This window comes from Acinonyx jubatus, chromosome A2 (assembly GCF_027475565.1).
Source record: "Acinonyx jubatus isolate Ajub_Pintada_27869175 chromosome A2, VMU_Ajub_asm_v1.0, whole genome shotgun sequence".
Classification (NCBI taxonomy): Eukaryota; Metazoa; Chordata; class Mammalia; order Carnivora; family Felidae; genus Acinonyx; species Acinonyx jubatus.
In genome coordinates this window covers 24,759,401-24,785,362 of record NC_069383.1, presented here as the reverse complement: position 1 = coordinate 24,785,362, position 25,962 = coordinate 24,759,401, and the positions used below count along the sequence as shown (strand labels likewise).

The window sequence follows — 25,962 nt, the reverse complement described above, 5'->3', positions numbered from 1 at the left end:
AGAAATGTAACATCACTGGCTTTGAAGATGGAAAAAGGGGACCATGAGAAAAGGGATACAGGCAGCCTCTAGAAGCTGGAAGAGGCAAGGAAACAGATTCTCCCTTGAGCCTCCAGAATGGGACGGAGGCCTGTGGACACCTTGATTTTACTTCAGGGAGACACCTCTCAGACTTGTGACCTCCAGAACTGGTAAATAATAATTTGTGTTATTTTGAAGTCACTAAGTTTGTGGTAATTTGTTATGGCAACAGTAGCAAATCAGTACTTATATTAATATTTTCCCCCACTTCATCCTTTTGAGAATATGACTGTATTTCTTAGGGAGACAGTGGGATGGGGGAGCCAGGCTAGGGGTTGGGTGACACTTCACCAACATGTAGTTAATTTATCATTGCATTGTGTTATCTAGTGTACAAAATGTCAGACATTAATATTAACTGCAATTTATAGTACTTTATACTTTTCCAAGAACTTGCAACGCATTGTTTGGTTTGATCATTAGAATAACTGAAAAACTACGTAAATGCATTGCTTCTTCTCTAACAGATTAAAAACAGTGAGTTGCAAAGGCCCCAGGGTCCCAAAGACAGGTGACAACAGAATCAGCATGTTGTTTTTATCTCTTTCAGGAGTGGTCCTCAGCCTTTCCTAGCTTACTCTTTCATAGAATGTGAGTCCCGGGGTGCTAGAAAGACAATGGGCTTTACTCTAAATACTAACCTCCAAAATATTTTGAGAGTGGACAGCACACCCCCGGTTAATAAAAAAATGTATGTGTAATCTACATTTAAAAAGTAATGTTTGTAGGGGCGTCTGGGTGGCTCAGTCAGTTAAGCAGCCGACTTTGGCTCAGGTCATGATCCCACTATTCATGGGTTTGAGTCCTGTGTTGGGCTCTTGTGCTGACAGCTCAGAGCCTGGAGCCTGCTTCAGATTCTGTCTCCCTCTCTCTCTGCCCTTCCCCTGCTTGCACTTTGAATCTCTCTTTCTCTCAAAAATAAATAAACTTAAAAAAAATTTTTTTTAATAAAAAGTAATATTTGTATAGGGGCTCCTGGGTGGCTCAGTCGGTTGAAAGTCTGACTTCAGCTCAGGTCATGATCTCAGGGTGTGTGAGTTGGAGCCCCGCATAGCACTCTCTCTGCTGTCAGCATGGAGCCCACTTTAGATCCTCTGTCTCCTTCTCTCTGACCCTCCCCCACTCATCCTCGCTCTCTCTCATTCTCTCTCAAAAACAAATAAAACATTTTAAAAAAGTAACCTTTGTATGAAGTGGTGTCAGTCTTCAGAGTCATACTCTCAAACATGAAAGGGAACATTTGGTCCCTTGTCCAGAGCCTATAGGGACAGACAAATGTACAGGGAACCAGAGAAGGTCTACCTGCTAAAGTGAAAAGACAGAGGGGCACCTGGATGGCTCAGTCGGTTGAGCATCCGGCTTCGGCTCAGGTCATGATCTCACTGTTTGTGAGTTCAAGCCCCACGTTGGGACTTGTGTTGACAGCTCAGAGCCTAGAGCCTGCTTCGGATTCTGTGTACCCCTCTCTCTCCGCCCCACCCCTGTTTGTGCTCTGTCTCTGTCTTTCAAAAATGAATAAACATAAAAAAATTTTTTTAAGTGAAAAGAGAGTTTGCCACGTTAGGTGGGTCATTAGCCCCTTGATGGCTTTTGCTTTTTGGGGCTCCCTGCACTGTGGGTTGTCAGAACCTTTGACATTTGGGTTATCCAGGAGATCAGGGTCCCAGGAAAAACAGGCCGTCACTACCCAAATTCACATAAAACTGAGTTGTAACACACAAGCCCATTTCATGATTTTCGGGGTGAAAGGGCTCCGTTGCGGGGCTAGAATGAGGCTTCTAAGAAATTAGAAGACAGTCACTTGCCAGTGCAGAGAGGGTGACCTTTCTCCCCTGCCTCCAGAAACACAGCCCCCTAAATTTCTCAGCGAGCCACACATTTCCAGTATTTCCCCGTTGCCCTCTGCTGGGACACAGAACAGATAGAGACCGGGCCACACGTGTTTAAATCCTGAGTCTGTCATTACTAGCCCTGGGCCTTTGGCAATTCATTTTATTTTGCTAAGCCTCCATGCCCTCATTTGCAAAATAGATATGCTTCACAAGATTGTTGTGGTAATTAAGTAATGTAGGAAAATGCTAGCAGTCTGCTTTGTAGCAGGCAGTCCACAAAAGGCCATTGTTACTTCTTTTTGCTTACAGCAACATTTGCGGCTAAGAATCACTAGACTCAAATCCAGAGAGCTCAGTCTAACTTCCATTCTGCCACCTAAATACTCTTGGGAAAAAAGAATCTAACACGGTTTAGAACCTACTTTGTTTTGGGTACGTACTATGCTGGTTCTTTACTTACTTAATTTTTCTCTAAGATGAGGAAAAAACCCTGAAAAGGTATTATTATCCCCATGTTAAGAAAATTAAGTTCAGGAAGATTAATTTATTAAGGTCACAGAACTGGCAGGAGATTGGATTGAGACTTCCACCCAGAATGTGTGAACCTAGTTCTTTGCTCCAAAACCATCAGCCTGAGGTAAGGCTGCCTAGCAAGGCCCCCGAAAACAGAGAGGAGGCAAAGGGGATTGAAGATGAGGTAAGGTGACCCATTCGTTAGGGCTCTATTTTTAATTCCCCAAGCTGTGTCCCCAGCTTTACAAGAGGCTATCGTTGGAACCCACCAGGGCAACAGCTGGTACTCAGCCCTCCTTTTGCTTTGTTAGAGTGCTCTGAGTCCTAAATATTAGCTGTCGTCTAGAACCTGGGGAACAGGGCAGCTTTTAGGGCTTTTTATAAAGAACCAATGTTGCCTGTTTAATTCTACAGCATAGCAAATTTTCTTGGCTGCAATTTAGAGCTGGACATTATCTCTCCATTTGAACCAGCCCAGTTCAACCTAGAGGTCAGTCTCTCCATCCCTAGTAGTCATCTGTGGAGACAGGCCTTGACCCTCCCAAGTCCTGAGAAGACAGGAACACACCCAGATTAAATAGGCATTGGGTAACCTGACCTGGTTCAGGCATCCACCATTTACATTGTCTTGGACAAATTTAACATCTCAGCCACTCTCCTGATCTGTAAAATGGAGGGTAACAACACGTGTGTGGCGTGACAGGGGTCAATGGCTCGACGTGGTGCTGGCAGTTGGCGAGAGTGAGCAAACACAACCCTATAGTGGCAGCTTCTCAACACAAGGCCAAGAGCCTTAGAGTACTGGGTAAGAGAGGGGGACTTACATCCAGGGCGTGATTATATGGCGATTTTTTTCCCAGAGGGGAGGTACCCAACAAGAGGAAAAAAAAGGAAAGCAGAAAGCCTTAGAATCATCAACTTGCCTTCCTGCCCTTCTCCCTGCATCTATTCTCAGCAATCCTCCTGATTTGTGTGATAATAAATGAAAGTAAGGTTGTCTCCTTACTTTACTGACACACCTCATGCACTGATATTCTGGAACTGAGACCAAGAGAAAACTCATTTTTCTCTGTATCTGATCTCAGTTCTTTTTCTCTCTCCCTTTCCTTAGAGTATCTAGCACCAGAAAACCAGTCAAGTAATTGGAAAACATATTTGGGAGGAAAATGTGGGAAGACAATGAACTTCTTCTTAAGGGTAGGAAGGGAGCAAGCTTTTTCCATTTCAGTTGGGAGCATTCACAGGCTTATGAATATTAATACTTTAAAAATTATTAATCAGAGGGGCGCCTGGGTGGCTCAGTTGGTTAAGCGTCCGACTTCAGCTCAGGTCATGATCTCACGGTTCGTGAGTTCGAGCCTCGCATCAGGCTCTGTGCTGACAGCTCAGAGCCCGGACCATGCTTCAGATTCTCTTCAGAGGATCTCCAGATCCTCTCTCTCTGACCCACACTACTGTGCTCTGTCTCTCAAAAATGAATAAACATTAAAAAATTATTTTTTAATTATTAATCAAAACTTGACTTGCTTCTTTCCCCATGTGGTATCTACTCAAAAGTCAAAAGCCCCGGAATTACTAGTCCTAGGAAAGCAGCTGGGACTATGGATCTTTCTATGCTGTCCAAAACCACCAGAGAGAGTAACCAGAATATAGGCTACATTTAAGGGGATCAATTAAAAGATGACGATGATTTACTTTAGCTTGCAATCCTGAGAAACGTTCCCAGGATACCATGAACCCTAACTTGAAGCATAATAAAGCGTTCAATAAACGGATTAACTCTAAAAAGTTTCAAGCAGTAATTATGGAAGTTTTAAGCCTGCCCACTAAACCCATGAAAAAGCTTTTTCCAGTGTGGCTGCTTACACACAAACACCCGTAATTCCAGGCTAAAAAATGTGTTTTGTAATTGAGGTAAAGCATGGAGACATGTTATTTCCATCCTTTTCATTCACTATTTACATTCACTCTGTGTGTGTGTGTGTGTGTGTGTGTACCATTAAGAAAGCACACAGGTCAGGTTGTTCAGATTTAATGATTCCACAGTTTATCACTTGGACACATTGCATGTTTCATTAAGTCTGCTGTTTATAGATAGTGCAGGTCACCCAGCTTCCCAATCAGAACATTTCATCAAAGTCTCCTGCATCCCAAACCCTCACAAAGCAGATCTCTATGATGACATAAGAGAAGGATATACATTAGTCCAGTCAGTGGCAAAGCACCAGTCTTTGGGGTCCAAAGATCTCTATAACCAGCAAGAGAAGATGGGGAAAGGAAAAAATAGGGGAACTGATACTGTTTGAACCCAACTTTTCTGAGTTCCCCCTTTCCAGATGCCTGAACCCCCCTTTCCTGAAGTGCAGAATAAACCTACTTACACAAGACCAAATATAAAAAATTGCAGGAAGGAGGGAAAATTATAGTGACGCATGTAGGAAAGACAAGGAGTGTGCACTGTAACTATATTAACCCCTAGAGGCAAAATACCCTGGTGACAGTAACCCATGAACACCCTGGCTGCAGGGACATGGAGATTTAGCCAGAATGCTATCCACGGGGCAGCAAGCACTCCAGGCCCTTGGCTGAATTTCCACCACTTTCCTGTGAGAGTCACAGCAATCTTCTGGAATCAGCAAATCCCCCTCCTCTTCCCTGTCCTATAAGGGCAGAAACAGCTGGGGAGGGGGGAGGTTGTAAATCTCTGAGCTATTTCTTTGTATCCAGACAGGGTCAGAGTTTCCCAATCTGACCACTCTCATAAGAAGACCGGGTTTTTTTCTTAATCAAAGTTCAACGCTGAGGAAAAGACCGCAAAGTCATTCATCTCAGCCCACTCTTAGGCAGACAGGTTAAGGCAGGGTCAAATGTGAGAGACCTAACATATCCCTATCCAGGCCAAAAGCAGGCTACTCAGGAAATCCCGAAGACCGAAGTGGTGCTCAGCGCCCCCTACAGGATGCTCACAGTGATGTGTTTTGTCCAGATTAGGTCGTTATCCAGTCCCAACTAGACCAAGCCTCCCAGTTCCAGGACTGAAGAATGTGTGGATAATAGTGGACAATCTGTCACTATCTGAAACTTCTTGATCCCTCTCCAGCCTGGATTTACATCCCCAGAAAATTGGGGCAGCGGTGGACCAGACTCAGATTGTGATGAGATGGGGAGTAAACCGCTGGTCCCGAGAGTGTTTAGAAATAACTGAACTCCCTTTGGAGTCACATTTACTCCTGGTTCTGCGCTAGGAGCATAGTACTCAAACAAAAAGTCTTATTTTAAAAGATTCTCACCACTTCCCCAACTTTGGCACTTCTCAACCTTCATCTCTCGCCCCCTCTTCCCCTCACAAACACACCACCCCAAGATGTTGGGACTCTTCCAGTATCTCTAGGGCCCCAGGATAATGTGGCATTAATGGCATTTGGCAGAAAAATCCCATCCCACAATTAAGACTCTCCCATTTCAATACACAGTGAAGAAAAAAATGATAATGTAAGAGAAGAGGCAGTAGAAACCAGTCTGTCCCTTCCCACGTAAGAGGCACAGAAATTTCAGGAGTCAGTGAAAATGGCATCATCTCTTGCCAGAAGGCCACCAGCTACCACTGGTTGGGAGACGCATTATCACTTGTTTCTCCTCTGGACTGAAATGCAAGATAGTCAGGATGGCCGTGAGCGTCTGCTGGCGGCCCAGGGTGTCAGGCAAGGTCAGGAAGCGGTAGATGATGTTTTTGAGGTACTCCAGGTTGGCTCCCTCCCTACTCTGGTCCCTGATATTCTTCTCGATGTGGCTCTGCAATGCTCCAACCTCCTCGCGATGGCGCTCCCCCTCCTCCAGCAGCCGGTCCTGCAGCTGATGCACCTCGACCTCCAGCCTGTGTCTCTGCTTCCTCAGCGATGTGATCTCCACCTCCTTGCGGGCCAACTGCTCGGCATACAGGAAGAAAGTGGGCTCATTGGCCGCAGCCAGCTGCAGCGCCTGGGTCAGGCTGTCTGGGGAAGACGCGTCAGCCGGGTCCCCGGGCCCCCCGCCACCCACAGGGCTCCTGCGCCCTGGTAGCCCGCAGGACAAGGCCACAGAGCGCAGCTGCTCCAGCTCCAAGTCCTTCTCGGCCAGCACGGCCAGGGCCCGGTCCCGCTGCTTGTGCAGCTCCTCCTCCAGCTTCAGCGTGCGGTCCCGGAAGTCCAGCTGGCTGCGCTCCAGCTCCTGCCGGTGGAGGTGCTGCAGCCGGGCCAGCTCCTGCTTCCAGTCCTCAGCCTCCTGCTGGTGCTGGCGCTCGAGCTCCTCGCAGGACAGCCGCAGGGAGATATACTTCTCCTTCAGTTCCGCAAGCTGTTCCTGGGCTTCCTCCAGCTCCTTGGCCAGATTACCGTCTTTGGTGTTCTTGCTCTTGAGGACGACCTGGGCCCTCATCTTGTACCTCTCGAACTCCTCCTTCAGCTGTTTCAGCTCCTGTTGGTAGTAGAGCACAGAGGCCTTCTCCCCGTCGGCAGCCTCTGAGCTGGGCATTATCTCCAGGTCACAGAGCTTCTCCACATCCAGGGTCACCTGGCTTTTCCTGGCTGCAACCTGCAGCAGCCTCTTCAGCTTCTCCATCTTATCCTTCAGGACATTGACATCCAGACTGGACTCCTCTCCATGGCCGTCGAGAGGGGACCGGCTGGAGGCTGCCAGAGCCAGGGTCTTGTTCTCCAGGTCCAGCTGCAGAATGCGCTCCTTTAGCTTCTGGATGGCCAGCTGGTCCTTCTGCTTGGCTTTCTCATAGGTGCCCAGCAGTTCCGACACCTCGGATATTTGATTCTCCAGGGCCGCCACCCTCTGTTCTTCCACCTGAGATTGCTGGCGTAGTTGATCTTCTGCAAGGGCTGTCTGGAAAACAACGGAGCAGATGGAAACGCATCCAGAAAAGTCACAAAGCCCTACGGCAAACTTTGAGAAAGCAAGAGAAGGGAGCAAAAGGGTCATAGGATGGGAATGGCCTGGCAAGAATGGGAACCGGGGATTTTTCTGTTGATGCAGAAGCTAACCAAAGTTCCTATAACCTGCCTGGGTTCTGCTGCCAGAGATATATTCTACCAAACGGTATTTTTTTTTAATATAATTTGCTGTCAAATTGGTTTCCATACAACACCCAGTGCTCATCCCAACAATAAACCAAACGGTATTAAGAACCTCTGTGTATCTGCTGTTGTTCTGCTTTAGTGCCTCCACTTTCCCCCATCATACACCAAGCTCGCACATGAAGTGTGTGACTTTTGTTTATCATCTGCTTCCCCAGATCCTACTAAGAAATCACAGGACATTCTTTTCCTCTCACAATATTTCCGCAGTTCAAAACTCAGTTGGATCTCTCTCTCTCTCTCCACACTGAAAGGAGCACTGTAAAATGGCACACCTTTCCAGAACAGGCAAATTGACCGGAAGCAATTACAAGAGGTGACTTCTGCAAAAATTCCTTTTGCCCCGCCCTATAGGCATACACCACGGACTATCTAAATATAGGCATATACCTATGGTATACACACTACCTTTCACTGCATGGCTGCCACGACACTGCTTCACAGAGCAGGGCTGGGAAGACGCCAATTCCCAGAGGTTCAGAGATGTCTGGCTCCAAACCAGCCTACACTGAGAAACCCCACATCCTGTTGGAAGCACATTCTGTGGACACCGTCAACACCACACAGAACAGATGTCCCAGGGCTCAAGGTGGAACCTTCTGAATGGCATCAAAACCTGATAGCACAGCCCCTTGGTTCTAATTACCAAAGAGGAAAATACCCTAATATTTCCCACTCCAGGCTAACTGACTAATGTTTGGAGCAATAATTACCTTCCTCATTTCCTGCTGCAACTGAGCCTGGAAATGGCTCTTCAGGAAGGCGGCCTCTTCCTGAAGCTCCTGCAGCCGAGGGTCAGGCCGATTCTTCTCATCTCGAAGAGCCTGCAGCTCACCTTTCAAGTCCTCCACCTCACGGGTCAGCTGCTTGGTCTGCAGTTCGAACCCTTCCATCTGACCAGCTGCATATGCCCGCCCCGCCAGGGCTTCTCGGGTCTCTTCTAGCCGAAGCTCCAAGTCCTGGCGCTGGGTCCTCTCCTCCTGCAGCAGTTTCTGGAGCTCACGAAGCATCAAGGCATGATCACTCTGCTCTTGGGCCCGATCATGCTGCTGGGTGATAAGCCGGGCTTTGGTTTCTGCGATCTGGTCCTGCAGCCCCTTCAATTCTCCCTCCAGACGGCCCCTCTCCTCCTCTGCCTTTTTACTGGCATCCTCTAAGTCCTGTTTCATCTTCTTCTTGTCTGCCAGGTAAGACGCTTCCATGCGAGACTTCTCCTGGGTGACTGTAGCCAAAGAGCTGGTCAAAGTAGCCAACTGAGTCTTCAGCTGGTGCAGTCGTTTGTCCACTTCCCCACCCCCAGACGGTCCATCCCCACTGCTACTGCTGACGCCACTCTCCGACCCGCTGGCCTCTTCAGACTTTGGAGGTGGTGGTCCACGAGCCAGTCTGTCATCCTCTACCCCAAACTCACCCTTGGTGCTGGTGAGACTGGCCGCAGTATCCAAGCTGGTGGCGGTCCCAGTGCTATCCTCGCTGTGAGTGGAGCATCGGTCATCTACAGAGTCAGGAAAAGTGAGGCCTGGAGGCTGGACACCTGTGAGGCCCACATCTGCCTCATGGGATACCGACAGCACCTTAATGCTGGCCTCTAGAGCCTCCTTCTCTTTCAGTAAGCTTTTATAGGCACGGACCACATCCTTGAGACGTGCCTGGTACTGGAGAAGCTGCTTCTTCTGCGTCTCAATGGTTTCCAACAGGTCCTTCTTGCTCGGTCCGCCCCCGAAATTCATCCCAAACTTCTCCATGTTCAGAACGGGTTACTCGACGTCAGCGTTCTGGCAGCTCAGAAGAGGGTCGCGAAGACCCTGGCGGGGACAGTAAACTACAAAAAGAGACTTGTCCCCACAGCCGCACGCCCGCTCCTCCTAGCTGTCCGAGACCGGATGCCGGGTACCGTGCAGCCTAGCAGAAGCGCCCGCCAGGTCCCAGGCACCGAGGGCGGGGGCGGGTCCTACCTTAGAGGCGGGGCGACGCCGGGACGAGAGCAGCACACGGCGAGGGCTCGCCTGTACTGTCTCAGAGGCTGCTCCGAGCTCCTTGCTTGCCCGGGTCACAGCAGTCCCAGACGGCCCTCAGCCTACGATCGGCCAAGAGTTTAAACCGAACGTAACCCCATCAAGACTTCCTAAGTAGAGCTGCCCGAGAACGACGCTTCCGGGTCCGCTGGAAGTGACGACACCGCGACGCATCAGGTTCCGCCCCTAGTGGGCGCGAGGTGGGTGGGGCTATTTCGCCGGGGGAGTGGGAGAGAGCCGGTCCAGAGCGTAGCTGCGCTTTGAACGCAGGGCCCGCGAAGTCAAAAACTCGGGAGTGATTATGGTTTGGTGGAGTACCCTAGGATTACGATGAGCGAGAGAGAGTGGGCAACATGGCACTAAGTCCTTACCAAACACCCGGATGAGCGACGCGTCCCCGCATTTGCGGCTCAACACCTTTGTCTCTAAAGATCAACAATTAAGACTCCCTTTTAGAACACGAAAACTTCAACCCTTGACGGGACAGTTTTGGCAACTCCTAGACATCTAGTATAATTATTAGCACCCTTCCTGAGTTCTGTTGTGTTGATTCAACAAATACATGTAGACGGCACCCTATAGCCAAGACCTCCATCCTATGTGCCAAGTATATTTCAGGACCTTCACAAGAGTTTTGGTATTTAGCCCTTAGAATTGTTCTGCTCAGTGGGTGCAAACATGAGACACAGAGGCTAAATAACATGCCCAAGGTCACACAGCTAGGAATTCTATCTATATCTGTCCAACTCTCAACATACCAAGCGCTGCTCCTGGTGATTACCATGAAGAGACAAGGTTCTGCCCTCACGGATCCCCCATCTAATGAAAAACCAGAGGTGCAAACACAAGTCCTGCTCTCATGACTGTATGTTTGGGTTTATTCAAAGTGGTATGGGAGTTAGGAGGGAGGCCTGTCTAGAGGAAGAAGAGAAGGTTCTCAGGAAAAATACTTGGGTTGTTGAAGCATGTGTAGTGATCTAACTAAAGATGAGGGAAACAAGCATTCCAGACAGAGGGAAATGATTGCAAGGACTCCTAGGGCATGAGAAAGCCTGGCTCACCCAGGAAGCATTGAGAATCACTTCATGGCCATAGCTTAGGGTGAAGGAGGTGGCAATAGATGGGGCTGGCCCAATGGATAGGTACCTAAATTAAGGCATTTTTTTATGTTTTAATTTTTTTAATGTTTATTTACTTTTTGAGAGAAAGAGAGACAACAAGCAGTGGAGGGACAAAGAGGCAGAGGGAGACACAGAATCTGACGCAGGCTCCAGGCTCTAAGCTGTCAGAGCAGAGCCACACATGGGCCTCGCACCCACAAACTCTGAGATCATTACCTGAGCCGAAGTCAGACACTCAACCGACTGAGCCACCCAGGCACCCCAAGGCATTTCAATTTTTATCTTGAGTGCTAAGACACTAAAGGATTTTAATATTGAGTAGCATCATCAAGACTTGTATGACGGGGTAAAGATACCAAGGGGCAGGAGACTGGTAAGGAGGCTATTTCTGTCCTGAGGAAGAGATGATAGTGAAATAGGGCAATGACAACAGGGATGGAAAAAAAAAAGAGTCTAATTAAAAGAGCTAAAGATTGGGGTGCCTCAGTCGGCTAATCATCTGATTCCTGATTTCAGCTCCGGTCGAGATCTCACCATTGGTGAGATCAAGCTCTGCATCAGTCTCTGTGCTGACAATGCAGAGCCTTCTTGGGATTCTCTCTCTTCCTCTCTCTCTGCCCCTACCCCCTCATAAATAAATAAGTAAGTAAGTAAGTTCAAGATGTAAAACTGACCTGACTCAGTCAGTTCTAGTTGTGTTATTATATTGGAACTCTTTTAAATGCACTCTTCAAAGCTTGTAAAAAGCCTTCTTAGGAATGCAAGTATATGGCTAAAGAGTAAAGGAAAGTCTTAGACTCACTCCTACCTGGTGCCCAAAGTGTATTCTCTTTACAGACTTTTCAGGTCAGTTTGGGGCAGACCCTGGAAGTATTTTCAGACCCAATTTCTTAGTGGCCCAGATAACATCCACCTGAGACATACAGAACATTCAGATAGTCTCATAATTTTAATATTCACCATAACCTCATGAGATAGGGCAGATATTGGTCTCCTTTTACAGAAAATAACAAGTTATGAGGATTGTTGAAGCCAAACCCTCAAAAGGGGGGCGGGGGGGTTGAGATTTAAACTGAGACCTGGAACAATGGTACATAGTAGGCATTCAATATTTGTTGAATAGGTGAATTAATGAAGGTTCTCTGATTCTCAGCTCACCTCACCATGTCCAGTTCATAAGCAATTGATTCCAGAAGCCAACTGGCAATCCAGTTTCAAATCGCTTGTCCTTGCTCTAGTGAGCATCTTTTTGGCCGTTCAAACCAGCAAGTATCATATTTGCTAAGCATATATTATGTGCCAGGCACTGACCCAGCCTCTCTCATAGAAGAAACTTAAATTCCTTTCCTGCTATTTCCCCTCTGTTGCTGAGTGGGGAAATTACTTCTGAAGCTCTTGGAGTCTAGGGCCACAAGAGTCTCATAAAATCCTGGATAGGTGTGCATTAAAAATCCGGGTTCTCAGGTCTGTGGGAAAGTAAAGAAGCTTCAGAAAAGCTGCGTGGATCAACTGAAAGGTGTTGTGTCTGGAACCATGGAGGCGAAGGTGGAGTTCTCCAGCACGCAGGAGAAAGTTCTCCTTATTGGAAAACCAAGAAGTCCAGCTAGCACTAGGGCACCTTCTTTTTCCACCTCCGGCGCACTCCTCTCGAGATTCTAGGGTCACTTGAACCACCTGCCACGTTCAAAGCCTCTCTCTGGGCGCTGAAAGGGCCAAACAGAGGAATAAGATACTTGCACCGACCTTCCGCTCCCCTCGGAGGGTGGTGCATACAGTCGATAATGCTAATTCGCAAAAGCGACACCGGAGCGCAGGGTGGGCTGGACGCGACAAACCAAAGCCGAAAGGCCGGCCACTTAAGCTAGGGGTCGGGGGCCGTGTGGAACACTGTAGACTTTCCTCGACCCCGCTCGGGCTGCCATGAAGCAGCCATAGACCTGCCAGCGCTCTTGAAACGGAGAGACCCAGACCCTTCACTCTTTAAAGCCGGCGCCGGATTCAGCAAGGATGCGGAGACTCGCTTAGCTTCAGAATTTGCCGGAGAGGTAGCCTGGGGGTGGGGAAGGGGCGGGGAGGGGGCGGGGCCCTGGCGGGGGCGGGCCCGCGATGACGTAGGGCGGGCCGGGACGCGCGGAGGCGGCGGCGGAGCCTCCTCCTTCTGCTGCTGCGCCCCATCCCCCAGCAGCCGGCCGGTTCCAGCCCGCACCCCGCGTCCGTGCCCGCACCCCCTCCCCCGGCCCCGCCATGGGCCTCACCGTGTCCGCGCTCTTTTCGCGGATCTTCGGGAAGAAGCAGATGCGGATCCTCATGGGTGAGGCAGATCAAGCGCGCGCGGCCCGGACCGGAGCGTCGGCCCCCGCGGAGTCCTCCCGCCCCCGCATCCCTCCGATCCCGGCTCAGTCTGGTCTCTGACCCTGAGTCACCCACCTCCTAACCACCCCCACCCCCCGCCGGGGTCACTGTTCTCGGGCGGCTTGCGGTCTGCAGCGCCGACCCCGGGGCCTGGGCTTGGGAGCTGCGGGCCTGGGTGGGGTGAAGCTCCCTACGCCCCAGCCCGGCTGGTAAGAAGGGAGGATTCCGCCCTTGGAGACGACTTTTAAAAGGAGCGTGGCCCTCCTCTTATGCCCTTTACCCACTAGCCCTCTTCAGCCCCTCGCCCGCTTTGGGGCTGGAGTTGGTGTTCACCATCAGACCGCCCTCAAGGCCTCGAAGGCAGATAACAGCGCGCACCTGCAGGCGCAGGGGCTCTTCGCCTCCGTCTCCATCGGCTGTCCTGGCCTCTCCCCTTCCCTGGTCTCTAGAGGGCTCCCTCGCTCCCGTCTCCAGCCCTCTGCCCCTCTCCTTTGCAGTTGGCTTGGATGCAGCTGGCAAGACCACAATCCTGTACAAACTGAAGTTGGGGGAGATTGTCACCACCATCCCCACCATAGGTGAGTTCTGAGGCGAGCCCGGGAGGAGCGGGAGGCTGGCGGCAGGCCTTCTCTGGGTCTGCTCGCGACTCTGCCTGAGGCCCTTATCTCTGTGCGGGGCTGACCCTGACACTGGACACGGCTACCTGAGAAGTGGGTCACAGTTACCTTTACTTGCTGGATAGTGCCGAGGCTGGGTGAATGTGACCTAGCCCCGCCTGGTCTGTGGACTGCAGGTCCTCTGGGGTTCTGTTCCCAGCAGACTCGATCGTTTCCTGGTTTTAGGTCTCTGATGACTCTACATAGATTTAGTGAGTTCCTTTCTTTCAGGACTTTGTTTTCTTTTTTTTTTTTTTTCCAATTATCTCCAGGCTTCAATGTGGAAACAGTGGAATACAAGAACATTTGTTTCACAGTCTGGGATGTGGGAGGCCAGGACAAGATTCGGCCTCTGTGGCGACACTACTTCCAGAACACTCAGGTGGGGATGGGGCTCTCCAACCCCACGAGAAAAGGTGTTAGGACTGCAAAGACTGAGATGTTGGCCTAGGCTGGGCCCCCAACCCAGGAAAAAAACCCTTCACCTCCTTCTATCTGTGTTTGTAGGCTTGCCTCTACTCGTCCTTCAGAACTGGCATTATTAGTCTTCTGAGACTTAGCCACTCTACACTCTCCTGACAAGCAGGGTTCTGGGTCCATCCTGTCTTATTTACTTTTTTTTTTTTTTAAGTTTATTTATTTATTTTGAGAGAGAGAATCCCAAGCAGGACCCGTGCTGTCAGTGCAGAGCCAGACAAGGAGCTCAAACTCAGGAGCGGTGAGATCATGACCTGAGCAGAAATCAAGAGTGGACATTTAACTAACTAAGCTACCCTGGTGCCCCTATTTATTTTATTTTATTTTATTTTTTTAAGTAAGCTTTACCTACAGTGTGGGGCTTCAACTCAACTCCAGGATCAAGAGTCACACATACTACTGACCGAAACAGCCAGGCGCCCTCATGCTGCCTCATTTAAGTCTCATCAAGTCTTTCCCTGTTCCCTTGCACCTCTCCTAGCCACACTGCTTGCCTGAGGGCAGAGGCTGTATCCCGGGCAGGGTGTCTCCAGTTTGTGCCAGGATGTTTGCAGAGCCTTGTGAAAGTTTAGATGAGAAGGGTTTGGACACAAAGATGGGAAGAAGAAAGCCAGACTAGGGTATGTCCCAGGTGGGAGTAATTGCTTGCCCTTTCTTTCTTCCTTCCCACCCAGGGCCTCATCTTCGTAGTGGACAGTAATGACCGAGAGCGGGTCCAGGAATCTGCTGATGAGCTCCAGAAGATGGTGAGCCCCCAGAGTAATGGGAACTGAGCCCTGGTTTGGAGGCAGAGCTCTGAGATCTCTGTGCCAGTGTGAAAGTCAGGAAATGCCTCACAGGCCTTGAACGTGTTTCTCTTTGTGACACCGACACAAGGAGTATCTCACCCTGTTTTGAATTTGAGTCAGGTGAAAAGTATAGGACTGACTTTTTCCTTGTCAGGAAACTGATTTCTTACAGCTTCGCCTCTGAGAAGTTGGCAGGGAAAGGAGGATTATATGTCGCAGAGAGAAACTTCATCTTACATTCTTCATTCTTGGTTTTCCATTTGGAAATGTTGTCACTTTGACTAGGGCAAGTCATTAGAAAAAGGCTCTGGACTTCGGGCCAGATGGCCTCAAGCTGATTTATGACTCTGCGTCTTGTGTTCAGCAGCAGACTGCACAATATTACATTCTTCCCCACAAATATGCTGGAAGGTAGAAGGGGGGACTCCTTCCACAGCAGGGAAGAGGAAGCCTGGAGACCCTGCTAGGGCTCCAGATTCCATCCCCTTCGTCTCTCTCAGCTGCAGGAAGACGAGCTGCGGGATGCGGTGCTGCTGGTGTTTGCCAACAAGCAGGACATGCCCAATGCCATGCCCGTGAGCGAGCTGACCGACAAGCTGGGGCTGCAGCACTTGCGCAGCCGCACGGTGAGGGTCCTGCCTCTCCCAGGGGAGCCACAGGCTGGGGCCAGGAGGAAAGGTATCCCCTTGTCTTCCCTGCTACTGACCTTTCCTTCCTTCTCCCCACAGTGGTACGTCCAGGCCACCTGTGCCACCCAAGGCACAGGCCTGTATGATGGGCTGGACTGGCTGTCCCATGAGCTGTCGAAGCGCTAGCAAACCAGGGGCCGGCCCCTGCTGCCCGGAAGCTCCCGCGTGCATCCCGGGATGACCAGATTCCCGGACTCCTCAGGCAGTGCCCTTCCCTCCCATTCCTCCTCTCCCACAGACACAGGCCTCTGCTCCTGCTCCTGCCTGCATGTTCTCTCTGTTGTTGGAGCCTGGAGCCTCGCTCTCCGGGCATGGAGGGGTCCACTCTCCTGCCTGCTGGAGCCTGTGGAAGGGACCTCCAGGGCTAAGGCCCCTATTTCCAGAGGAGGAGCAGGGATCTGGGTTTACTTTTGTTTTTTCCATTTTGGGTGTACCCTTGGGGCCAGATGGGGAGGGAAGGTGAGGGCTCCGGGTGGTGCTATGATGTGGCACTGGATATTGAGTAATAAATTTGCTGTGGTTTGTACACAGTGTTGTCTGTAGCTTAGAAGCGGGGGTTTGGGGGGAGGCTGGGTTGTTGGGTACAAAAGGACAATATGACAGGGGGAGGCTCAAAACGCTAAGGCTGCACAGCCAACCCCTTCCCCCAGCGCGCACACACACATCGCTGCCTTCCCCTAGCTCAGCCTCTCCCTCCTTGTTCTTGAGGTTACAGTACTTCGGGGGTTCCAGTGGAGGAAATTCCACTCCCTTCCCGATTCCAGGGGGCCTTTGCTGAGGATAACAGGCTCTACCTCATGATTCTGTAAATCACACACTTCCTGTTCCTCTCCATCTCCTAGCTACTTAGAGCAGTGGCTCTTCATGGTTACTGTGCACATTAAAATTCAGGGGGAGGGGATATTTATTAAAAAGAGGGTCCCGAGATAACCTTTAGAAAATATGATTCATCAGGACCAGTGTGAAGCCCAAGAATATGCATCTTAAAAATTACCCAGGTGATTCTGTCACCCGTAGTCTATTAGCCTTTTTCTGTAAAACATTGATAGGGCCTTGCAAATTACAGTTCCTCACCTTGCACTGGAACTCTTTCTACCTGGGAAGACAACCCTGCCCTCTACTCCCCTATTCCCACCACGGGGAATAAGAAAGCATATGAATGGAACCAGGAGTGTGGGCTATTCTCCAAGTGTGGTTTACTCTGCCCGTTCTTTGAATCCCAGCAAAGCTTAAGCAAAAACCACCATCACCACCATTATTTCCTCTTGCCTTTCTCCTTTGATGTTGTCAATTCCTCCATGTTCTTCACTGATTTTCTCCGTGAGCTTTGTAGGAAATGAGCCCTGTAGGGGCTTTCCCTACAGAGGAAATGGCCATTGGCCAACAGAAACCCTTTGAGGGCAAGGGCTCATATCCTGAGGGCCAGCATTCACCGGCTGCCCAGCAGCAGTGCGGCTGGGGATTATGAGGAAGATGCCCAGTGCTCTCCCCATCTAGGGCATTTTCCTTACCCTGCTCTAAGCCAGCCCTTTCTGATTAATATGAGTAATTTGATCCTTGCTGGTTATCTGTGTAGGGTTTCCTCACACTTCCTGAAAAGCACCTTCTGAGACATTTTGGCCTCATCCTCCCAAGGGCTGTAAAAGTTAATCGATTTTTCTTGGATATCTTGAACTTTAAAAACACTTGAGTCCCAAGGGAGCCAAGCAGAACTCATTTCGGAGGGTGGAAAGAGGTTGGTTTTTACCCTGCCATTAAAATGAGGAACAGGCATGAAGAAGGAGAAGGACTTGCCTGTAGTCATGGGCTATCACTGGTACAGGCCAAAGTTCTGATGCCCAGTCTTCGTTCAGCCGACCTCGGTGCCTGGAGTGATGTGAGGAGGTTAATGCCCAAGGCCCTAGACCCACTCCCTCTGGGCTGTAGATTGACAATGCTGTGCCAGTGCCCTTTCCCCACTATGGATAAGAGGCAGCCCTCACAGTCACAATGCTCCCGGGTCACAGAGGCGCTGGGCCCTAGCCCAGCCTCTGCCTGAGAAGTTCCCTCTGGGAACGTCTTCTGGTGGGTACTACAGGCCTGATTCTAGGCCCTATGGCCTGTGGAACCGCACCACTGGGGGGAAGGCTGGGCCGGACAGAGTCATCACGTGTGGTGCCGGCCCCATGGATGATGTGGAGTGGACGCAAAGCCCCAAGCCTGAGGAGCTAAGGGTTGGGCTCATCAGCTGGGCAGGATCCTACCTCACTTATGAGACATATAAGAATATAGTCACTGCTACTGCGAGGGGTTTGGGCCGGAGACAGGTAACAAAGCAAACCTGTACTGGAGCCATTTTTCCCAATGGCCAAGCTCTCGTGAGCGTATGCGTGTGTCCATGTGTCTGTGTGCGCACACGCGGTGGTGGCAGGGGTACACGCTCAGCCTAATCATCTTCCCAGCCTTTGACATTGTCAGGCTGAGAGCCTCCTACCCCAGGCTTTTGGTCACAGGTCTCCACTGCTCCGTCTCCCCCTCTCTAAACCTGTTCCGACAGACAAAGCGTTAGCCCTTCCTTCCTAGCCTTCCCTGGCTGCTCTCTTCCTTCCATCCCAATACAGAGTGGTTGCGTCATCACAAAGAGGCGAGATAACAGCCCAGGCTGGAAGACAAAATTGTGGGCGTCCAAGGGAAGTTGGACAAGTGGAGTGACGGCAAGGCCTATGATTCTGTTCTGGCTGTAGTTCAGGGATGGGGTACTCTACAAGCGTAGGAGAGCTCATTTTAGAAAGGGGTATAGGCAGCCCTGCAACAGTACAACAGAGTGAGGCAGTAGCAAGGTCCTTGTTTAGAACAGGGTTGATCACAGCTGAACCAGACAACTGCATCTCAACTGTGTGTGTTCCCATCCTTATCCCTGGAGCCTGGACCCACCTGTAAGAGGTCTTGCTCTTCTCCTGCCATGCTGGCGAGGTGGGCTTTGGGGATGGGAGTATGGCTAGTGTGCTCTCCAGGGGCAACAGTGAGGAAGAGGAAAGTAACATTGAAACCAAAACACTTCTTGGAAAATTAGGTATTGAAGGAAGCCACCAAGTAAGAGAGAGGGAAGTTTACCTTCTGGTAGCTGGAAGAAGTAAGCATTTAGAGCTTCTCTTGGGATCTTGAGAAGCGCTCTGATTCCAGGAATAGAGGCGCCCTGAAATCTTTTGATTACTGTTGGATGAGAGGGTGGAAGAGCTGACCGCAAGGAGGCTGATGGGGAGGAGAAGGTGGTTGGTCCCAAGGAAGGTTCTAGGGTGATGCCAGGGGTGATGGTGGTAGGGCTCCCTGGCCTAGTCATGTGGCAGTACTGATTTCCTTCTTCCTCCCAATGCCTCTAGACCTGGGAGATCTTGGTGAGCAATCAACACGACGCACAGGCTGTTGTACGACTAAGGAGCTTTCAGGGCCTCTACCTCCTATGCGAGGCAGATGGCAGTCTATCCTATGGCCGGCCAAGGACCAGCCACCATGGATGCTTCCTACTGCGTTTCCACCGCAATGGCAAGTGGACTCTCCAGTGCATTATTAGTGGTCGTTATCTGGAGTCTGATGGTGAAGATGTGTTCTGCAACTCCAGGGTCCTCTCAGCTTACCACATGTGGACCCCCCGGCCAGCTCTGCATGTCCATGTGATCCTCTACAGCCCCATTAACCACTGCTATGCCCGGGCTGACCCTACCACAGGCCGCGTCTGGGTGGATGCGCCAGTGCCCTGCCTGGAGGAATGTGGCTTCCTGTTGCATTTCCAAGATGGATGCTACCACCTGGAGACCTCAACACACTTCTTCTTGTCCCACTTAGACCGGCTGGCCCCCCAACCCTCATCACAGACAGCTTTTCACATGCAAGTGCGACCTGGAGGGCTCGTGGCACTGAGTGATGGAGAAGGAGGCATATTGTATCCACAGGGCACACGTCTGCTCCTGGGCCTGGGCTCCAGTCCCCATAGGGGTGAGGAGTGGTTCATCCTACAGCGCTGTCCGACGTGGGTCAGCCTCAGGTCAAAGACTCAGAAGTTCCTCTCCATCATCTATGGCAAGTGCTGGGTTCAACACTGCTGTGGAGGGAGGGAGAGCTGGCTGCTGAAAAGAGAAAAATATGTTTGGGATCAGCAAAGATTTTTGAATGTGCTGGGATCCCAAGAAGATCTCTTGTGCCATGGAGCAGGGTGATAAGGCCAGGGTCATGGGCTTTAGGGGAAAGTAGCCTGGGTCTTTCCAAGCTCCTATGGTCCAGAAGGGGATGAAAGCTGAGGGGGGCAAACAGAGGGAACCCCAGCCATAAATCGTGGAGGAGGGACTGACACTGAGGGTGAGACCAAACTCTCCCTCTGACATATTCTTTCTCTGCAGATGTTGAGGTATATGCTGCCTCTGAGCACGTAACCCCAATGTCCTTGTTCCAGTTTGAATGTGACAACGAGAGCCTCGCCCTGCAGCTTCGTGCAGCAAATGGCTGCTACCTAGCCCAGGTAAGACCTTGGCCTTCTGAGCAAGAGAACCCTTGATCCCTGAGTTCTCTCATTCTAGACGTACTTTTTCCTTCTTCAAGGCAAGTGACTAGATGCTGAAGTGAACAATGGAGGCCCATATCAATTTTCAACCAATGGGCCCAATTTTATCCAATAGGGCCTCTTAAAAAAAATTTACTTTCTTGAGGCAGAATTTATTTACAATAGAATGTACCACTTTTAAGCATACAATAAGTTTTGACAAATATATATATACCTATGCAAGTATGCCACAATCACAAGTTAGAGAATAGTTCTATCTCCACAGAAATTCCCGCTTTTCCCTTTTATGTATTCTGTCACTATAGATTAGATTTGTCTATTCTAGAATTTCATATAAATGGAATCGCATGGGGTTGCAGTATGTATTCTTCCATCAGCATAACGTTTGTGAGATTCATGATCTGTGTACCACTGGTTTGTTCCTTTTTATTGCTGAGTAGTGTTCCATACTAGCACTCATAAACACAAACGTAATTTGCTTATCCATTTGCTTGTCGATGAACCCTTGAGTTGTTTCCAGTGTGGGCTATTATGAATAAAGTTACTATGAACATCTGTGTACAAGTTTTTTTGTGGGCCTGTATTTTTAGTTATCTTAAGACAAGTACCTAGCAGTCGAAATATTGGGTCACGTGATCAACGTGCATTTATATTTTTAAGAAAATGTTAGTTTTTGAAAGGGAGTATGCAATTTTACATTCTTGCCAGTAATGTATGAGGGTTCTAATTACTCCACATCCTTATGGTGATGTCTGTCTTTTTAATTTTAGCCACTCTAGTAGGTATGTAGTGACATCTTACTGTGGCTTTAATTTGCATCTCCCTTATAATTAATAATGTTGAGTATCTTTTCATGTGCTTACTGGGCATTTGTAGATCTTCTCTGTGAGGTGTCTGTTCACATCTTTTGCCCATCTGTCACTGGGTTGTTTATCTTATTATTGAGTTTTGAGAGTTCTTTCTATGTTCTGAAGTCAAGTTCTTTGCCAAATATATGTGTTGTGTTTCCTCCCAATCTGTGGCTTGCCTTTTCATTTGCTTACAAGTGTCTTTTGAGCAGCAAGTTTGTAATTTTGATGAGGTACCAATTTCTCCATTTATAAATGGTTAGTGAGTTTTCATCCCAATAAATCACTGCCTGTCCCAAAGTTACAAAGAATTTCCCGTGTCTTCTTGTAGACATTTTATTGTTTGGCTTTCATTTTTATGTCTATGATCCATTTTGAAATGATTTTGGGTCTGGGCTGAGGACTATTTCTCTCCATATGGATATCCAGGTCCCTTTTTAATAATGGGCTCTGGGAAATAGCAAACTGGGGAAGTGGAAGAGCTAAGGCCACAATACGTTTTCCAAAAAGGATGGGAAAGCATAAAGCATACCCTCCCAGGGTAGGGAGAATGAAGAAAGCTAGTGGGTGGTATGTGGGAAAGGGTCTAGGAATAGAAACGCTGGGAAGAAAGCTGAGATTTTCAGTCCTTGTTTCCCCTCTCTGCTCCCTATCATCTCTCCAGAGGCACCACAGGACAGTGGTAGCTAATGGGCACCCAATGGAGTCTGGCACCTTCTTCCACATGCACTGGAACTGCGGCAGGATTATCCTGCAGGCTCCCAATGGACGCTTCTTGGGCATCATAGACAATGGCCTGCTGATGGCCAAAGCCACCATTCCAGGTAAGCACAACAGCCTTCCTGCCAGGTTATTCCAAGTCAGAGATGCTTTCAGAGGGAGCTGAGATATGACAGAAAGAGCACTGGAGTTGGAGCCAGAATATTTGGGTCTGTATATTTGCTGAGTCACTGATTTTTTGTCATCACTTGGGCAAACCACTTCTTTGAGCTTCAGTTTCATTGGCTCCATTATCAATGGAAGTGATATCCAACCTGCCTGCCTCACAGGATTATCGTGAGGATTAAATAGGCTCACACATCTCAAAGGAAGGAAGAACATCAACATTTCTCAGGTTCCACAAGTGCTTTCACAAACATTTCATAAGCACCTAGCATACAATCCAGCACATAGTAGGTGTTCAAAAATTGTTAAAGTATTGACAACACCTTACAATTAGGGCCCCTCTTCCTGCTTCTATCGGCGAAGGCATCTAGAAGCAGCTCATCCAGATAACTCCTTTCTGTTTCTTTTAGGCCCAAATGAGGAATTTGGGATTCGATTAGCTAACCGTCCCTTCCTCGTATTGCGAGGTCGTTATGGGTATGTGGGCACCTCATCAGAACACGACCTAATGAAGTGCAATATGGATCAGCCTGACTGCATTCATCTGCTGCCTTGCCGCCAAGGCATCTACCACTTCCAGGGTGAGGAGCTCCTCTTCTTCATCCCTGGGGTCAGAGTCTAGCCCTGCCTTGGCCCCAACTCAGACTTCAGGGCCTGCTGCTCAGACCCTACTCACCATAAAAGGAGAAACAGAGTTTCCGTTTGTTTTCACACTTCAAGACCCCCCCCCCCCCCAGAATGGGTCGGCAGAACAAAACCCAGCCCTCCTGTGTTTCCGTAGGGGGACCTGCCAACACAGGCAGGGTAGGGTAGTCAGGGAGGGTTGGCATGCTTCCCGGGAGCCTCCTCAGGCTGTACTGTTGGAGAACTTTGTCCTGAATAGGGCACTGACCTGAGCTCTTCCCTCCTCAGCACAGGGTGGATCCTTCTGGTCAATAACGTCCTTTGGCACCTTTCGCCCTTGGGGAAAGTTCGCTCTCAACTTCTGTATAGAGCTTCATGGGAGCAACTTGCTCACAGTACTGGCACCCAATGGCTTCTACATGCGATCCGACCGAAGCGGCACCCTGTTGGCAGACAGCGAGGAGATTACCAAAGAGTGTATTTGGGAATTTTAGGTAAGACAAAATGGGCAAGGACCTGGAGATGGGGGAGCAAGAACTGAGGGGCAAGAAAGGAAGGGAGGTGGGTGAGAGTGAGACCAAAACACCTCCCCTGGGCTGACGTCTGTCCCACAACTTGATCAATGCCAGACATTTGTTCCAGATATGTGCTTTTCCTCTTAGGGCTTCTAAACCCAGCCTTGCTAGAGAAAGGAGGGCAATCAGATCTAGATTTCTCACTATTATGCCACACTGACACGAGTGTGCAAGCAAACTTGCAGGGGACAAAATTGGGTGTACTCGTGTGTGTTTATCTTCCTTTGTTAAGATGCAGTTTTGTCCCATGTTTCGGGGAGACAGGTAACTCTGAGGGTATGCTTTCTATCCCATGCACTTTCTATCCCTACATCCTTGGATCCCTGGAGTGCTAATGGCTCCCAAATATTCATCTGCAGCCTTGACCCTCCTCCCGAACTCTGCCTTCATCTCTTTCCAACTTCCTGATGGGCACTTGACTTGACTTTGTCTTGCTATCCCCTCAAAATCAGCCGACTCACCCTCCCCTCCCCTCCCCTCCAAAGATGATCCTTCCTGCCCTCCCCATGGCCATCTAGGGCATGGCTGCCCTCTCAAATGCTTCTGGATCAAGACCTCAGCACCATGTCTCCTTCCTCCCTTTCATTCCCTTTACCAAACCCTGAAAATTCTTGGGTACTCCCTTAACTATGCCTCTTGAGGGCTTACTCTTTCTTAACTACCTTTGGTACCTTTGGTTCCAGGCTTGTCACCAAAAGCCTTCACCGCAGTAACCCCCCGCCCCAGCAGCACTCCCCTGCCTCAGGTCCATCCTATTCAATCTCCTCTCCACACCAAGTTTGCTTTCCTCAGGTGCTGCCTCCAATCCATCATTCCCTGTTCACACCTCTTCAGGACGTTTCACTGCTCTTAGCCCCGTTTCTTCGTAGCTGACCTTGCTTTCTCAACTTGGAAAGTTATGAGGATGTTGTAGGAAGAAGAACTTTGGTTTTTGTATCATATAAACCTGGAACTTTAGGGAAATTGCTTTAACATTTCTAGGCCTTGGTTTCCTTATCTGTAAAGTGAGAATAATATCTACTTCATAGGGTGGTATGACGGTCAAGTGACAATATGAATCTGGATATAGACCCCTAATACATGTTCACTCCCTTCTTCCATTTTCTACCAGTTTTCTACACAAATCCTTTACTATGGCCAAACTGGATGAAATCACACTGGGCTTGTTTTCTTATCTGTTACGTGAAGGGTTTTGATTTAACTAAATTTCTCAGGCTCCTCCCAGCCTGACATTCCAATAGACAGTGTATCATAGTGGTTAAGAGCTCATTTTTGGACTCAGAACTGGGTTCTGATAAAATTAGATTTTTATCAGTTTAACTTGTTGGCGACCATGGAAAAATGAACCTCACAAAGCCTATTCCTTGTGGATAAAATGGGAATATAATATCTATCTCCTGGGATTGTTGTGTTATGTGAGATAATGATTATAAAATGCTCAGTAAACAGCCTGGCACCTAGCGCATTCTACTCTATCAGAAGTCTTCCCCAATCCTGTTGAATTCTTAGTAAATCTTTTCTGTTGAATTTAGTATCCCTTTGAACTCTGATGCTATTTTTATGCCATTAATATGATTTAAAAAATAAGTTTTACTGTCTTTTCCTATCAATTAACTTCACATGCATCTATGTGATCCCTCATCAAGAATGGGACAAATCATTTTATTGTCTCTTTTCACAGATGGTCTAACCAGATTTTTCTTAAAAGCCTAAGCTCAGCAAATGACTGACTGAAGCTTTCTATTTCCTCTTCCCTTCCCAGGTCAATGGGATGCTACCTACAGAAATCCAAATCCTCCAGGAGAAACTACTACGCTAAACACAAGAGGAACCCCAGAGTCCAAATCCATGGGAATATCTGTTACACAACTTTCCCTACCCAGTTTAGCAAAACACCTGTTTCGAGTGACAATACATCACAAAAGGCCACCCCCAAGACCCTGGTGTGCATCTGACTCAGTACAGAATAGGGGTCTGGATATGGGTGGAGACTGAGGCCCCAGACCACTCGAAGTTCTATCCAGAAGAGGCGGCACCAAATGGTAACCAGTTCTTACAATGATCTTTCCCATTCCCACCAGAATCGCTAGACTTTTTCCAGTGATTCCATAAGGAGCCAGTTTTGCCCTGAAGGATTAAGAATCCAGATATGATTAGCTGTCCTTTTGGTTTTGAAAGAATGATTACTAATCCTATGGGCACAGGGCAATGGTAATAACACCTTATGCTGGTATAGCACACTCCCTCAGCACCACCCTGGAGGTTTACCAATTATCCCACCTTATCATTACCTTTGATCTCATCAGTTGGGCAAGACAGGTACTTTCCCCATCACTGCCCACCTTTTACAGGGAGCTGAAGTGATTTGCCCAAGGTCCCACGACTGGGGTTTCTGACTCAATTTCCTCAACTAGAATGGACTGTAATGTCCACTACTCTTTCCATCAAAACAGAGTTTCCAAAATGACCATCGTTCTTATACTGTCTGTATAACTTTGGCCTTCATCTACCTACCATATGCTCTATCAATGTCTTTATTGACATAGACTCTTAAGTACTTTTATTTAGAAAGGAATATTTTAATCACTGTCATAAAATGGAAGACCAGAATCACTTGCCATAAATAGAAAGTGACCTTAAAAATAAATACAATCAGGGCCACCTGAGTGGCTCAGTCAGTTAAGCATCTGACTCTTAACTTTGGCTCAGGTCATGGTCTCACAGTTCGTGAGATCAAACCCTGTATTGGGCTCTGTGCTATGGGCACAGAGCCTGCTTGGGATTCTCTCTCTCTCTCTCTCTCTCTCTCTCTCTCTCTCTCTCTCTCCTCCTATCTCTGCCCCTCCCCTGCT

At 48.9% G+C, this 25,962-nt stretch overlaps 4 protein-coding genes across 5 annotated transcripts in view; 2 read left to right on the top strand and 2 right to left on the bottom strand.

Moving 5' to 3' along the window:
* The window catches only part of ZNF800 (zinc finger protein 800), a 181,236-nt gene extending 169,638 nt beyond the window's left edge, over positions 1–11,598 (bottom strand). The window contains exon 1 of one of the 2 annotated variants that reach the window (XM_053218127.1): positions 11,491–11,598. The gene's annotated coding sequence lies outside the window, so the exon portion shown is untranslated. The remainder of the gene's footprint in view (positions 1–11,490) is intronic. The other variant, XM_053218128.1, reaches the window with a different exon arrangement.
* Positions 4,443–10,169, bottom strand: GCC1 (GRIP and coiled-coil domain containing 1). The gene is made up of 2 exons (XM_015086897.3): positions 8,260–10,169; positions 4,443–7,295 (listed from the first exon to the last, which is right to left on the bottom strand). Exons 1-2 carry the CDS (start codon positions 9,289–9,291, stop codon positions 6,000–6,002), a joined length of 2,328 nt encoding a protein of 775 aa, XP_014942383.3. The 5' UTR covers positions 9,292–10,169; the 3' UTR covers positions 4,443–5,999.
* Positions 11,599–12,799: 1,201 nt separating the features above from the next.
* Positions 12,800–16,170, top strand: ARF5 (ADP ribosylation factor 5). The gene is made up of 6 exons (XM_027075403.2): positions 12,800–12,993; positions 13,532–13,612; positions 13,963–14,072; positions 14,842–14,913; positions 15,456–15,581; positions 15,684–16,170. The coding sequence occupies exons 1-6, from the start codon at positions 12,927–12,929 to the stop codon at positions 15,768–15,770; spliced, it is 543 nt and encodes a 180-aa protein (XP_026931204.1). The 5' UTR covers positions 12,800–12,926; the 3' UTR covers positions 15,771–16,170.
* A 1,459-nt stretch (positions 16,171–17,629) lies between these two features.
* On the top strand, positions 17,630–25,046 carry FSCN3 (fascin actin-bundling protein 3). Its single transcript, XM_015086894.3, has 7 exons — positions 17,630–17,950; positions 19,004–19,700; positions 20,018–20,136; positions 21,691–21,850; positions 22,322–22,492; positions 22,824–23,029; positions 24,873–25,046. Exons 1-6 carry the CDS (start codon positions 17,810–17,812, stop codon positions 23,027–23,029), a joined length of 1,494 nt encoding a protein of 497 aa, XP_014942380.1. The 5' UTR covers positions 17,630–17,809; the 3' UTR covers positions 24,873–25,046.
* Positions 25,047–25,962: the final 916 nt, after the last annotated feature.

Bases quoted from the DNA above. Each gene is read 5' to 3' on its own strand.
- GCC1 (XM_015086897.3), bottom strand. From the start codon at position 9,291: ATGGAGAAGTTTGGGATGAATTTCGGGGGCGGACCGAGCAAGAAGGAC. The intron at 7,296-8,259 runs GTAATTATTGCT...GTTGTTTTCCAG, and splicing joins TGCAGCAGGAAATGAGGAAG to ACAGCCCTTGCAGAAGATCA.
- FSCN3 (XM_015086894.3), top strand. From the start codon at position 17,810: ATGGATGATGTGGAGTGGACGCAAAGCCCCAAGCCTGAGGAGCTAAGG. The intron at 17,951-19,003 runs GTAACAAAGCAA...CAATGCCTCTAG, and splicing joins GGGGTTTGGGCCGGAGACAG to ACCTGGGAGATCTTGGTGAG. The intron at 22,493-22,823 runs GTGAGGAGCTCC...TTCCCTCCTCAG, and splicing joins AGGCATCTACCACTTCCAGG to CACAGGGTGGATCCTTCTGG.
- ARF5 (XM_027075403.2), top strand. From the start codon at position 12,927: ATGGGCCTCACCGTGTCCGCGCTCTTTTCGCGGATCTTCGGGAAGAAG. The intron at 14,073-14,841 runs GTGGGGATGGGG...CTTCCCACCCAG, and splicing joins ACTACTTCCAGAACACTCAG to GGCCTCATCTTCGTAGTGGA. The intron at 14,914-15,455 runs GTGAGCCCCCAG...CGTCTCTCTCAG, and splicing joins CTGATGAGCTCCAGAAGATG to CTGCAGGAAGACGAGCTGCG.